Source organism: Diplotaxodon limnothrissa, linkage group LG20 (assembly GCF_057381915.1).
Source record: "Diplotaxodon limnothrissa isolate DT_005_m linkage group LG20, D_limnothrissa_male_GT1.1, whole genome shotgun sequence".
Taxonomy (NCBI): domain Eukaryota; kingdom Metazoa; phylum Chordata; class Actinopteri; order Cichliformes; family Cichlidae; genus Diplotaxodon; species Diplotaxodon limnothrissa.
In genome coordinates this window covers 24394383-24406347 of record NC_140615.1, presented here as the reverse complement: position 1 = coordinate 24406347, position 11965 = coordinate 24394383, and the positions used below count along the sequence as shown (strand labels likewise).

At 44.7% G+C, this 11965-nt stretch overlaps 1 protein-coding gene across 1 annotated transcript in view; it reads left to right on the top strand.

Moving 5' to 3' along the window:
* LOC146610977 (nuclear receptor coactivator 3-like) overlaps nucleotides 1-8901 on the top strand; it is a 33443-nt gene extending 24542 nt beyond the window's left edge. The window contains exons 10-22 of the mRNA XM_085344348.1: nucleotides 175-656; nucleotides 749-1869; nucleotides 1991-2123; nucleotides 3209-3364; nucleotides 3599-3832; nucleotides 4154-4259; nucleotides 4359-4530; nucleotides 4829-5155; nucleotides 5555-5653; nucleotides 6242-6494; nucleotides 6640-6817; nucleotides 6937-7129; nucleotides 7878-8901. Coding sequence (XP_085200474.1) covers nucleotides 175-656; nucleotides 749-1869; nucleotides 1991-2123; nucleotides 3209-3364; nucleotides 3599-3832; nucleotides 4154-4259; nucleotides 4359-4530; nucleotides 4829-5155; nucleotides 5555-5653; nucleotides 6242-6494; nucleotides 6640-6817; nucleotides 6937-7129; nucleotides 7878-7889 — 3466 coding nt within the window. The 3' untranslated portion in view covers nucleotides 7890-8901. The remainder of the gene's footprint in view (nucleotides 1-174; nucleotides 657-748; nucleotides 1870-1990; nucleotides 2124-3208; nucleotides 3365-3598; nucleotides 3833-4153; nucleotides 4260-4358; nucleotides 4531-4828; nucleotides 5156-5554; nucleotides 5654-6241; nucleotides 6495-6639; nucleotides 6818-6936; nucleotides 7130-7877) is intronic.
* Nucleotides 8902-11965: the final 3064 nt, after the last annotated feature.

Genomic DNA, 11965 nt, shown 5'->3' with positions numbered 1-11965 from the left:
TTTTATATACACCGACATCCTGTGAACAGTGAAAAGAATCCGCAGAGGAGCGAGTATTTTATATGCATTTATCTCAAGTCTACAGTCTGAGAGGTTATTGTGGGAGACAGTGCACTTTCAAGGTATGTGCTTTTTTTCAAAGCTTGTGCTAGTTTTTATTCTACTTCCACACAGGGAGCCGAATGGTTACCGCTCAGCACCGGGTGGGAGCATGATGCCAAACACGATGCGACAGCAGGGCATGGGAGGCCCCAACCCGAATGCCCAAATGAACACCGGTGGCGGAATGGGTATGGGGGGCATGAACAGGGGCTTCGGCATGAATGAGCAGGGTCACATGGGTCCGATGGGCGGCGGCTCGATGTATGGAGGAAATGGCGGAGGAGGAAGTGGAGGAGGAGGAGGCATGGGTAACCGCATGATGCAGATGAATCAGATGGGGCACATGAATCAGATGGGTCCTATGAATCACCCAGGCCAAGGCATGCCGCAGCACCAACAGCAGCCCCCGTTTCAGAGCAGTGGCGGCTTTGGCCTCAGTGGCATGAACAGTCCCTCGGGGAGCCCGAGAATGGGCGTTCCTCAGCAGGGTCTCCTGATGTCACCTCGGAACCGGGGAAGCCCAAAAATGGGCTCCAACCAGTTCTCACCTGGAGGTAAGTCTGTTAGCGTCAAGTGTTCAGCATATTTTAATTTACTGAATTCATTGTTGAATCCAGTTAATGTGTGACTCCTCTTTCTGTTCCAGGGTTGCACTCTCCTATGAGTGGCATTGGCAGTAATGGTGGAAGTGGGGGCAGCACCACCACCTTCTCCAGCAGCTCCTTAAATGCCCTACAAGCCATCAGTGAAGGAGTAGGGAGCTCACTCCCCTCTACCCTAACATCTCCTTCTCCGGCCCACAAACCAGACAGCTCTCCCAGCATCCACTCCTCCTCCTCTTCTTCTCAGCCCAGTCAGGCAGCCAAACCAGGCCAGGATGGCTCCAAAAGCCCAGCCGGGGGCTTAGCACCTGGACCCAGCGACCATCACCACCCCATGCACCATCACCACCATCATCAGCATCCTCAGGCTGAGAGTTCCGGAGACCGACCAGATAGCCAGGCAGCAACAGCGACTAAAGACTCTGGAGACGGAAGCAATGAAGCGGGAGCGGCTAACTCCGAACCTCCTCGCAGAGTGCCAGACAGTAAGGGACATAAGAAGCTGCTGCAGTTGCTGACGTCTCCTACAGAGGAGCTGGGAATAGGTGGCAGTGGGCCAACGGGGCCCCCTGTACCGCCCCCTCCGACCAGCAGTAACACTCCTGCGGGCTCAGACAGTAAGGATGCGACGGGAGGCATGACTAGCCCCTCATCAACTGGGGTTACCTCATCCTCTTCGGCCAGTGGAAATTCAGGCCAAGCGACAGGACCAGGGGGCGTGTCAGCATCAATGTCATCAGCCCACTATACTGGCTCGCTGCAAGAGAAGCACAAGATCCTCCACAAGCTGCTGCAGAACGGCAATACGCCAGATGAAGTGGCTAAGATCACAGCTGAGGCTACAGGCAAGGTGTCTCTCGGGGGCCAGGAGGGCGCTGAGGTTGGAACAGGAGGCTCAGGGGCCGGGTCGGGCCCTGGGTTGATCACAGATCCCAAACAGGAGCAGCATAGTCCCAAGAAGGAGAAGACCCATGCCCTCCTCCATTATCTCCTCAACAAGGATGATTCCAAAGAGCCAGCGGATGTTAAGCCCAAACTCGAAGAGCTAGACGGGAAAGGACCTGTGGGGGCTGCTGGCGGCCCACCACGGAGTATCCCTGGATCTGGGCCCGGCCCTGTACCTGAACATCCCGAGAGCAAGATCAAGTCAGAACCACCTGATGATGTAAGATTGACTGTACTGTACTATTGTCGTGACCTGACATTTAGCTTTCCATGAAGATTAATGTTTGATCTTGTCTTGTTGACTTATTGGGTAACTATTTTTATTTTATTTCTTTTTTTAGTTGCACAACCTGGAATCTATCCTGGGAGATCTGAGGAGTTCAAGCTCTGACTTTTACCCCGATCAGGCTGGAGGTGGAGGGGCCAACGACACAGGAAGCAAACCCCCGGGTTGCCTTGACGACAGCCTGCAGGGTGAGTGGTTTACAGATCAAAGCTTATGAGAAGTGACAGACGCAGAGCAGGCGTTATGATATCATATGTGATGATATCAGGATAAAATGCCACTGAAATAGCATCTGAGCATCTCATGCTGTCATTCAGAGTTTTCTTGAACTCTTAACGTCTGTGTGGCTGTTTCCCAAACACTTCTCTTCAGCTGTACTGAAGAGGGCTCCTCCTTTGCAGCATTTTGCATGTTGCAACACTGATCCTTTGACAAAACAGTAGCAAAGAGTACAACTTCAGTTTCAAAGCCAAAAAATACAAAAGTGAAGCGAACACTATAATCTCTCTCACTGGAGTTTAGTTTAGACCATATAGAGATTTGTATTCACACGCAGCATCTGACTTTAATAAGCTGTTAAAATGTTTTATATGTCATAGCTGCTGTTTTTGAATCCTGTGAAAAAAGCTTGTATATCCTCGCTCGCTGAATAAATGACGATTAATAAAATGTGAGTGAGTCTAAATCTCTAAAAGTGTTACAAAAGTTGTCTTAAAAAGAAGAAAGAGTAAAACATCCGTCCACTTTCTCAACCGCTTGTCCAGTTTCGGGTTGAAGGCGACTGGAGCCTGTTTAATTTTTAATACTTTCAATATTAACTGCATTATTTTATTAAGTCCCTGTATTTTTTAGTGGTTAGTGGCTCCATAGTGTAGTGGTTTATACATTTGCAGAAGATCCCCGGTTTGATCCCAGGAGGAGACACAAATCCCTTTGGGGTTGCGTCGGGAAGGGCATCTGGCATAAAAACTGAAAGCAGCAGTCAAATCAAATATGTGGAGCTACCCGCTGTGGCAGCCCGCTGTGAGTAACGGAGCAGGGGGAAAATAGCTTAATTTTAGTCATTCGATTCTATTTGATTTTCTGTTGGGTTTCTCTTTATTTTCATTATTTTCTCATTTATTCATTTATGAATCCATAAAAAGAAAGCTTGTGCAACAATGGGATATCAATACTTTTCAAGACAAATATGTTATTATAGGAGCTGTTTTTTCTCATGTCATACATTTACATTTTTATAAAGCACCGAAATCTTTTTATGCTGCTTGTACAGGGAGTCCAGGTATGGGTTCAGGACCCCGGGTGCCCTTCCAGAGGGCCATGTCCATGGATGCAAAGCCTCCTGGTGGGCCTGGAGGAGGCAGACGCCCCATGCTTGTCAAGCAGGAAAACATGATGGGCAGCCCAGACAGCTATCCAGGAAACATGGGTGTGTGGTTATGTGTTTATGGAGCTCAGAATTTATTTACTCCGCACATTTCCTCTCACTCTTTCTCTGCCTCTCAGTTTTTGTTTTTTGTTTTTTTGTATGTGTTCACCAGTTTCTGCCCTTGACTGTATCACAATTTAAATGGATAATATTGAGGACTAAGACTGGGCTAAACTGCTCTGTGTATACTGATACTGATACTGACACACGCATGTGGTGTTTATGTGTTGCCAGGACCAATGAATAGAGGGATGGGTCCTCAGAGATCCCCCATGGGTAGTTCAGGTGAGTGGGGCATGCCCCGCACCAGTGCCAGTCCTGTGGGCTCAGCAGGATATCCACCCATCATGCGCCCGGGCATGGAGTACAACAACAACGGCAAGGGCGTAATGTCAGGGCCCATGGTCAGCCGCTCCAACAGCGTACCAGCCACAAGGTCGATGTTGCAGCAACAGCTCATGGATATGGGTACGTCTGTCATACGGGGCCCAGGCGCCGATGGTGGTAGGGAAATGTTTACAAGCACAGACAGAAGGGTGAAATTTTAGAAATACAAGCCAAGGAGATTGGCAGGTATATTTATACTGTGTTCAGTATCTGTAATGTATATTCATAGTTTAACTTAACTATGAATAAATGAAACTTAACTTTTTGTTTTAATGATAGTGTGAGATGAAAAGTAAAGTAATTACATTTCTTGGGGGAATGTGAATGTTTCCTGCTAGAAACCTTATTAGCAGTTAAGCAGCTGACTGGCTATATAACTATACCCATGTCTTGCTGGTTTAGGAGGTTCTGCTGATATGGGCATGGGTATGAGCCCCTTCAGCCAGCAGGGCCAACCGAACCAGTCGCCCTCCTGGCCGGACACAATGATGGGCATGGAGGGAAGCAGGTCAGTGCAACACCCCTCTGGGTCTCCATTGAATTCTTATGTTCTTATGTTTTATCCTGAACCTTGTGCTGAGTTTCTCTTTTTCTGCGTTTGTTGCAGGCGGCAGTTTGGCAACACCTTAGATGATCTTCTGGTGCCTCCCACCACGAGTGAGGGTCAGAGCGATGAACGGGCGCTTTTGGACCAGCTAGACTCCCTGCTGAACAATACAGATGGCATCGCTTTGGAGGAGATAGACAGAGCTCTGGGCATCCCAGACCTCGTCAGCCAGGTTAGAAAACAATAAAAGGACAACATGTTCACCCATGTGCTCTTCCAGACCTCTCAATATGTGATGTAAAAGGAGAAAAATATCATTGCTTGCATGCGAGTGTAGCATTCATCTTTGCATTTGATATTTCAGTCGTGACTCACCCTGTTCAATCTGTTCCCTTACTGAAAGGTAACAGATGAGCCCAGAGGGATCAGTCTGTGCACTTAGAAAAAGATAATTACAGAGCAAACCAACTGGAAACCAATTGGAAGTTTGACAGACTTCTCTTTCTGTCCTCTTGTCCTATCTCCTCCAGACACAGGGAGCAGAGCAGCAGCTAGAACCTTTTCCAGGGCAGGATCCGTCCATGGTAGTGGACCAGAAGCCTCTCTATGGGCAGGGCTATCCTGGACCTCCTACTATGCCTATGCAGCCTGGCTATGGAGGGAACCCTATGCAGGGTCAGGCCCAGCAGGGGGGATTTGGGCCCATGCTCTCACAAATGGGCCAAGGCGGCAGTTTCCCCGCTATGGGTGGAATGGTGGGCATGGGCCACCCTCGTGCCAACATGATGCGACCCAGGATGATGAGTGCAAACAAACCAATGAGACTCCAGCTGCAACAGAGACTGCAGGGACAACAGGTGTGACCACAAGACCATCATGATTTGTTTTACAGGCAAATTAACTTGGGTCAGATTTGTCCCAGTATTGTAGTTTTTGTGATACAAACAGGATATGCAGTATGTTTAAATTAGAACGACAAACGCAAGTGTACCATTATGCAAATAAAGTCAGTGGTGGTCTTACCTTGGAAAATTGGAAACCTGTATTTGTTGTGGATAGTTTTGTCCATTTTGAAATTTGGAGCTTCCTCGCTCTTGCAGCTTCCCCCTGCAGGCCAAAGACATGCTTGTTAGGTTAACTGGTAACCAAAAGTTGGCCATAGATGTAAATATTAAGTCTGTCTCTCTGTGTTGGAGCTCTGTGTTAATATTTGCTTTTGTCATCTTGTCATCCTGGATTTTTGTTTTTTCCTGAAGTTCATGAATCAGACACGGCAGGGCATGGCCTTGAAAATGGAGAACCCAGGAGGAAACCCTGGCATGAGGCCTGGCATGCAACCTGGCATGGGAGGACAGGTAGATGTCAAAAACCTGTTTGGTTACATCTAAGTGAAAATGGATTTAATGTGACTGCAGTTACCTGTCATACTTTTATTAATGACTAAATAAACACACAAAAAGGTGTTTATGTACCAAGCAAATAGATATAACGGCTGACGCAGTAGCTGTAGAGTTACTGTGTGCAAGCTCAGACCTTTTGTGTGTGCACAGTTTTTTAAATGTGGCACTGTGTTATAATAAATCACCCTTTTTGCATCTTTTTCTTCTTAACCATCGACACAAATTTTGTTAATTTAGCCGCGTGCAGACTTTCAGCCTTAATTTGGGGTTGGAAAAAAGTATTACAGTGACCTCTGATGAGTTGCAGCAATTTTAGACCCAGTCTATTATTGAAGCATTGTTGCAGTTTTCAAGTGCTACATCTTTAATAGTGTAATTGGCTGTTGTAGTTTAGTAAAATTTAGGAAAATATTATTACACCGTGTCCATTTTCCCATCAGTTTTAACACATTCTTCATCACATATTTTCAGAAAGGTCTAAATATGACTACAGCAGGTGACAGTTCTCCTCTGGAAATGTGATTATCTATTTATTTTCTCCAGCCGAGCTTCTTGAACGCTCAGATGATGGCTCAACGAAGCAGGGAGATGGTCACCATGCAGATGAGGAGGCAACGCATGATGATGCTGATGCAGCAGCAACAGCAACAGCAGGCAGCGGCGGCAGCTGCTGCGGCTGCTGGAGGGTTCAGCCCTCCTCCCAACGTTACAGCTCCTGGCGGTATGGACAACCCTATGGGAGGGCCAACCATGGGCCAGCCGGGCCCCCAGCAGTTTGGCTATGGTGGCAACTATGGTGAGTCTAATTAACTGCTTTCTAGGCAGAATACTGCTGCTCCCTGGTGGTGAGTGCTGGTACTGTATTTATCAACTGTGCCTTGAACATTACTGGTACCTAAACAATAGTGGAGAGAAGTTGAAGCTTGATGATTTCCCCACAGGGATAAGCCAGCAAGGAGACCCCTCTTTTGGCCCCTCAGGTGGAAGTCCTCCTAATGCCATGATGCCTGGCCGCCTGGGGCCTCAAAATCCCATGATGCAACAGCACCCACAGGGTGGCCCCATGTACCAAGGTGCTGATATGAAAGGCTGGTCACAGGGAGGCATGGGTCGCAACAGGTACGACACATTTACTCCCCTACATCTCGCTGTCAGGAGGAGGGGAGAGGGATGGGCATAGTTTCTGTTCTTCTCTTGTTGAAGAGGAACAGTTTAACTCTTCTTCCTTCTGTCACCAGTTCGTACCCTCAGCAACAGTTTGCGCAGCAGGGACCTCCAGGGCAACAGCAGTTTGGCCAGCAGGGGAATCCAGGGCAGTATGGAGGCATGATGATGAACGGGGGCATGCCGCCTAGTGGAGGAGGAGGTCACATGGGGCAAATGGGTATGAACCCAATGGTGATGGGACGAATGCCGATGGGGCCTGATCAGGTATGTTCAGAGGGTGTGAGAAGCTAAAGAACAGGCTCATATGTGTTAAAGGCTTATTAACTGCTGACTAAAGAAGTCCTCTTATTCATAGTATACATAGTTTTTACAGCACAGGGAAGTGAAGCTTAAACTATAAGCTTATTTTAAACGTATAGAAACATTAATGTCGTCACTTATGGTTCTCAAACTCTTATAAGTACCTGCAGATCTGACTGACTGCTACAGTTTCTTTGAAGATCCAACTAGAAGTCCCGAGAAGCAAACTGAGCCCAAAATCTTATCTTTGTGCAGATTTCTTAAGCTAAGCTAACTTGATCAAGATGCATGCCTCCACCTTCTTGTTTCTGTAACACAAATAAATCCCAGAGTCCTTTGCACTTTATATGAAAAGGTGTGACGGTCCTCTTTGTTGCATATTTGTCAAAACGGGCTTCTTACCTCCGCTCTTGTATCTCACATACTAGAAAAACATTATATTGTCAAGTCTTAGAATACCTTTGCTCTGTAAGAGTCACAGTCCAGAATTACCTTTATTTATTCATTATTCACAATTTCAACAGGGCAGAAATTAATAAACGGCCACTTTAAATGACAGACACCAATGACTATATATAAGTATGTAAGTATTTTTTAGGACAGACTTGACTAAACCTGTCGTGTCTCTTTCTAGCAGGTGTTTTGTGGAAAACTTGTTGATTGCACTTCCCTGTCTCACTTTCTCTCTTCTCTGCCTCTGCTGTACGTTTAGAAATACTGCTGAACATCGTGGCAGACTCCTTTGCCTCACTGTGATCACCATTCAGAGACGGCAGACGGCTGCAGCACCGGGTGTGTTGGGCAGACTGGGCGATGTTAGTCTGTGCTGTGCTGTACTCCCACCAGGTGGGGGCGTGAACTTCCCTTTGGACTCGTGGCCAGTACCGTCAGTCTGGCAACCTGCGGAAACACAGACTCTGTCACATACATGAAAACACACAGCGATCATAAAAAACATAAAAAAATCAGAAACACTGTGACTTCTTTACACACAGATACATAACGATGGTCATACAGACACCTTTGCGATTCCTCTAACGGACCTTAGTATAATATCCCCCTCTTTGTGAGCAGTGTGTGCGTGCCCACGCCGAACGCACTCGCCGGACCAAGCGGTGAAGGTGGACGGACGCTCGAGTGAAACCACGTGGACAAACGTGTTGTGACATCCTCTCCTTTGTCGAATGTACCATGAAGCTGTATTCAGATCTGAAAAGATTGCTCTCTCGTTTCTGAACTCTTCGGGACTTTTTTTAATCCGCCGTCTTTCTGCTGCTCCTGGAGGATCTCTGTCAAAGCGGTTCTAGATGACGAGCCGTCAGATTGTGACACTCACACGAATGTGATTAAGCAGTAGCACATTGTTTCATTCCCTGGGACGCCCCTGGGCTAAAGTACGACTGAATTCCTTGTTGGCTGATTGCACTTTAAGGAAAAGCCAACATCAAAAGGATTGTGGCAATATAGAGGCCTTTACCCGAGAATTAACGCATAGCAGCAGACATCTTCTGTTTATTTTTGTGTGCGTTGTTCTTCAGGGTTTCCTATCTAAGAAAAGGCGCTGTTGATTGGAAATGGGTAACCTTGATGCTCTTTGTTCATTAGTGGGAACCAGTAGAAAGGCAGTAAGCACAGATTTGATCCAATACACTCGTATATAGTGTGCGGATTTATTAATATGACAATTTTTAAGCCACTTTAAAGTCACTCTTGGAACAAAGAGTCTTCTATTAAAATTCAAACACTCCACTTATATTTCTACAGAGTCATAAGGTGATCATTTACATTGAGGAGGTGATTTTTAGCTCAAAGTGATTCAGATATTTTGGTTACCTTGCACCCGTTTTCAGTGCTACTAGTAAGTAAATCAAAAATGGATTGCCAGTTATGAAATTATGCCTAGATTACCTAACATTTTAAAAGAAAGTGTTAGATTTGAGTGTAGGTGTGCATATTTCTAGCAATAATCCTTCCTCCTGGTTTTCCTCTGAGGACAAAGCTGAAGCATTGTTTACTCAAAGCGACGGTACTGCAGTATTAGACATGGTGTCTTGTTAGGAGCTTTTCTTTTCCTTTCGTCTGTGAAAATGAATTGTAAATATGCTTCAAATGTACTATATATAAATATATATATGCTTTTGTAGGTCACATACTGTTTTTTGCACAGCTTGTAAGGCTTGATATTTAAAAGTGTAATTTTCTTATTCTGTCATGGCTCGGCTTTTATTTTCAATACTTTAACCATCGGTTTGGAAAGGAAGGGCCTCTTTTTGTAAGCAGTACGTGTGACTTTCTTTCATACTGCCACTTTCCCTCTCTCAGAACGCACCTTTATTTTTATTTTGTGATTTCCGAATCAAGAATTTCTCTTTATTTTTCCGAGGACATAGTCTTAGCTAAAGAGGTGCTAGTGGGTTAACTTTTTTTTTTAAAGTAAATTATATTTCTTTTAATTAAAACAAAACAATTGCCTATATAAAAAGAGTTGACACATGATTGTGTTAGGCTTCAAGAGGCCCAGATGTCTTACCGGTATGTGAGGTGTGTATTCTCTGTACTTAACCTCAAGCTTCCATTTCTGACTTGTTTTCCCCTCCTGAGGTTTCTGTGCTTTCAGTTTCGTTCAGCCTCATATACGAGACTTTGGAAATCAGTCCCGCTGTGTCCGTAAGCCTGTGCGGTTTGTCCGCAGATATTTAATCATGACGAAAGCAACAAACAGAAGGAAGGAGATTTAAATCCCCTGATTATCTGCCTCTGTCTTGGCAGGGTGTTTTTTAATTTTACATTCAAGTTTTGAACTTTATTTCTGATGTGTTTCCTGTGGAACTTTCTGTTGAGAAATCTACCTTTGAAAACACGCTCAACCCAAAGATTTCTGTTTGTCATTCTGCAGTGCGTAGACACAGTTCCTGATGTAGATTGTGCAAGTACTCATGTGTGCTTTTACTGTTGCACATTACCTATAATATACATTGAGCTGAATATGTTTAATTGCATATATTATATCCCCCATCTGTATGAAATAGAGTAGACATGAGTCTGGTTCTGCTGAGGTGCTTTCGGTTTTTGTTTGTGATTGTTTCTTCCTTTCTGTAGACCTTATGGCCAGTTGAATCGTGGTGCTGCAAATTTCACACAGGAGAATGTTTTTAAGCTAGGAAAGGGAGGCTTCATTCATGATTGATGTCATTTATGTCTCAGAATAATAGCCTGGATTTCTTTTTTTCTAAAACCCTTGTCTCTCGATGAAGAATATGAAAGACTTATCCACAAACATTTCAAACAAAACATCTGTGTTTCTGCTTTAACGGAAAGGAACTCCTCTCAGTGCTTCATTGGAGCTTAAAGAAAAGAGAAAACACATCTGGGAATCATACAGTCATTAATACAGGATGTAAAATACTGTTGCATTTTTCTTACCTTGTTTCTTGATGTTAATATTGATGTAAATACAAATTTATATTTAAACATTACAGTGGCTCTGCTGTGTTTGCTTTTGTGCACGACTCATCAGTCTTCACGCCCTGCAGCAACAATCCAGACTTACAGAAAGCGCTGAAACTGTGTTTCTGCTGCAGTAATTGAGCCTTTCAGGAGCTACAAGTGTATGTTACAAGCAGACGTTCTTCTGGTCCAAGTATTAATGAGACGTGAGTCTGTGTGGAGGAGGGAAGGTGAGTGTGTCTTTGTGTGGATGAGAGCTATCAACATGTAGTAGGGGGTTCGGGCGTTTGGGTGGCCATTCCTCTAAAACAAAAGACGAGAGCTTCTTCTCATTTACGTCTCGCTTTCATCTGCAGGGATGTTTCCTGCAAGAGCCCCGCCGCTCTCTCAAACGTGTGAGCTTTTGTCATGTATCATCCCGCTTTCTTCCCTCATCTTAATTATCCACCCCCACCCTCTAATGAAAGGATCACACACACACATCAGGCAAGGCCATCCGATCCCCACGAGTGCTGCAGCTTCTGTTACTGTACAGAAACTTTAAAAGACTCTATCCGCCTTTTAGAGCTTTAAATAACTTTCACTTGATTGACTTGCTGCTGTGGGGTGACTCATTCACCCTTTTAAATTCTCCAACAACTGCAAGTCTGAAATGCAAAGCATTTTTTAACGTTTCCCTTCAGTTTTAAGGTAACGTAACAATCAATCAGAGCTACGAGGGATTTTATTTATCCCTCGTAGCTCTGAATCATCACACAATCACGCCATCTGTAACCAATAGCCATTTACAATATGTAAGTTTTGTTTTTATTAGATTATTCTCCCACTTCTTATCGATCTATGAACAAAGGAAAAAATCATTCTAACTCCTTAAAAACTCCATAGAATATTTACAGTTTTTACAGCGAGGTCCTTTTTGCCTTTCTGCAAAATATACTACTTGTGATGATTCAGACCTCAGAGGGTTAAATAAATACGCAGTGTTTCAGTTGGAGAAATGGGTGATCAGCAGGTTGGAGATGTGAAGGTCTCCTCTACTCTTTATGAAACTTCGTCCACCGGTTAATGATTTTCAGGGGATGACTTCCAGCGCATGCATGTTAATGAAGTTACTCAGAATGGGGAACTATTGGGTGCAGTGAATTGCTTCACAGCGCCGCCAGCACTTCTGTGGAGTGTTAGTTTGGTTCAAACAGTCAGGACAGTTAGAGCTTTTGTAGTGGGTGAGGAACTTGGCATATTTTAGCTTAATCGAGAACAAATTTCCTTAATAGTATTTTATCTCTTGTAAATTATACAGTAGCACCATTTTTGGCTGCTTCACTCGCGGAGGCTGGTTTTGTTAAAACCTTA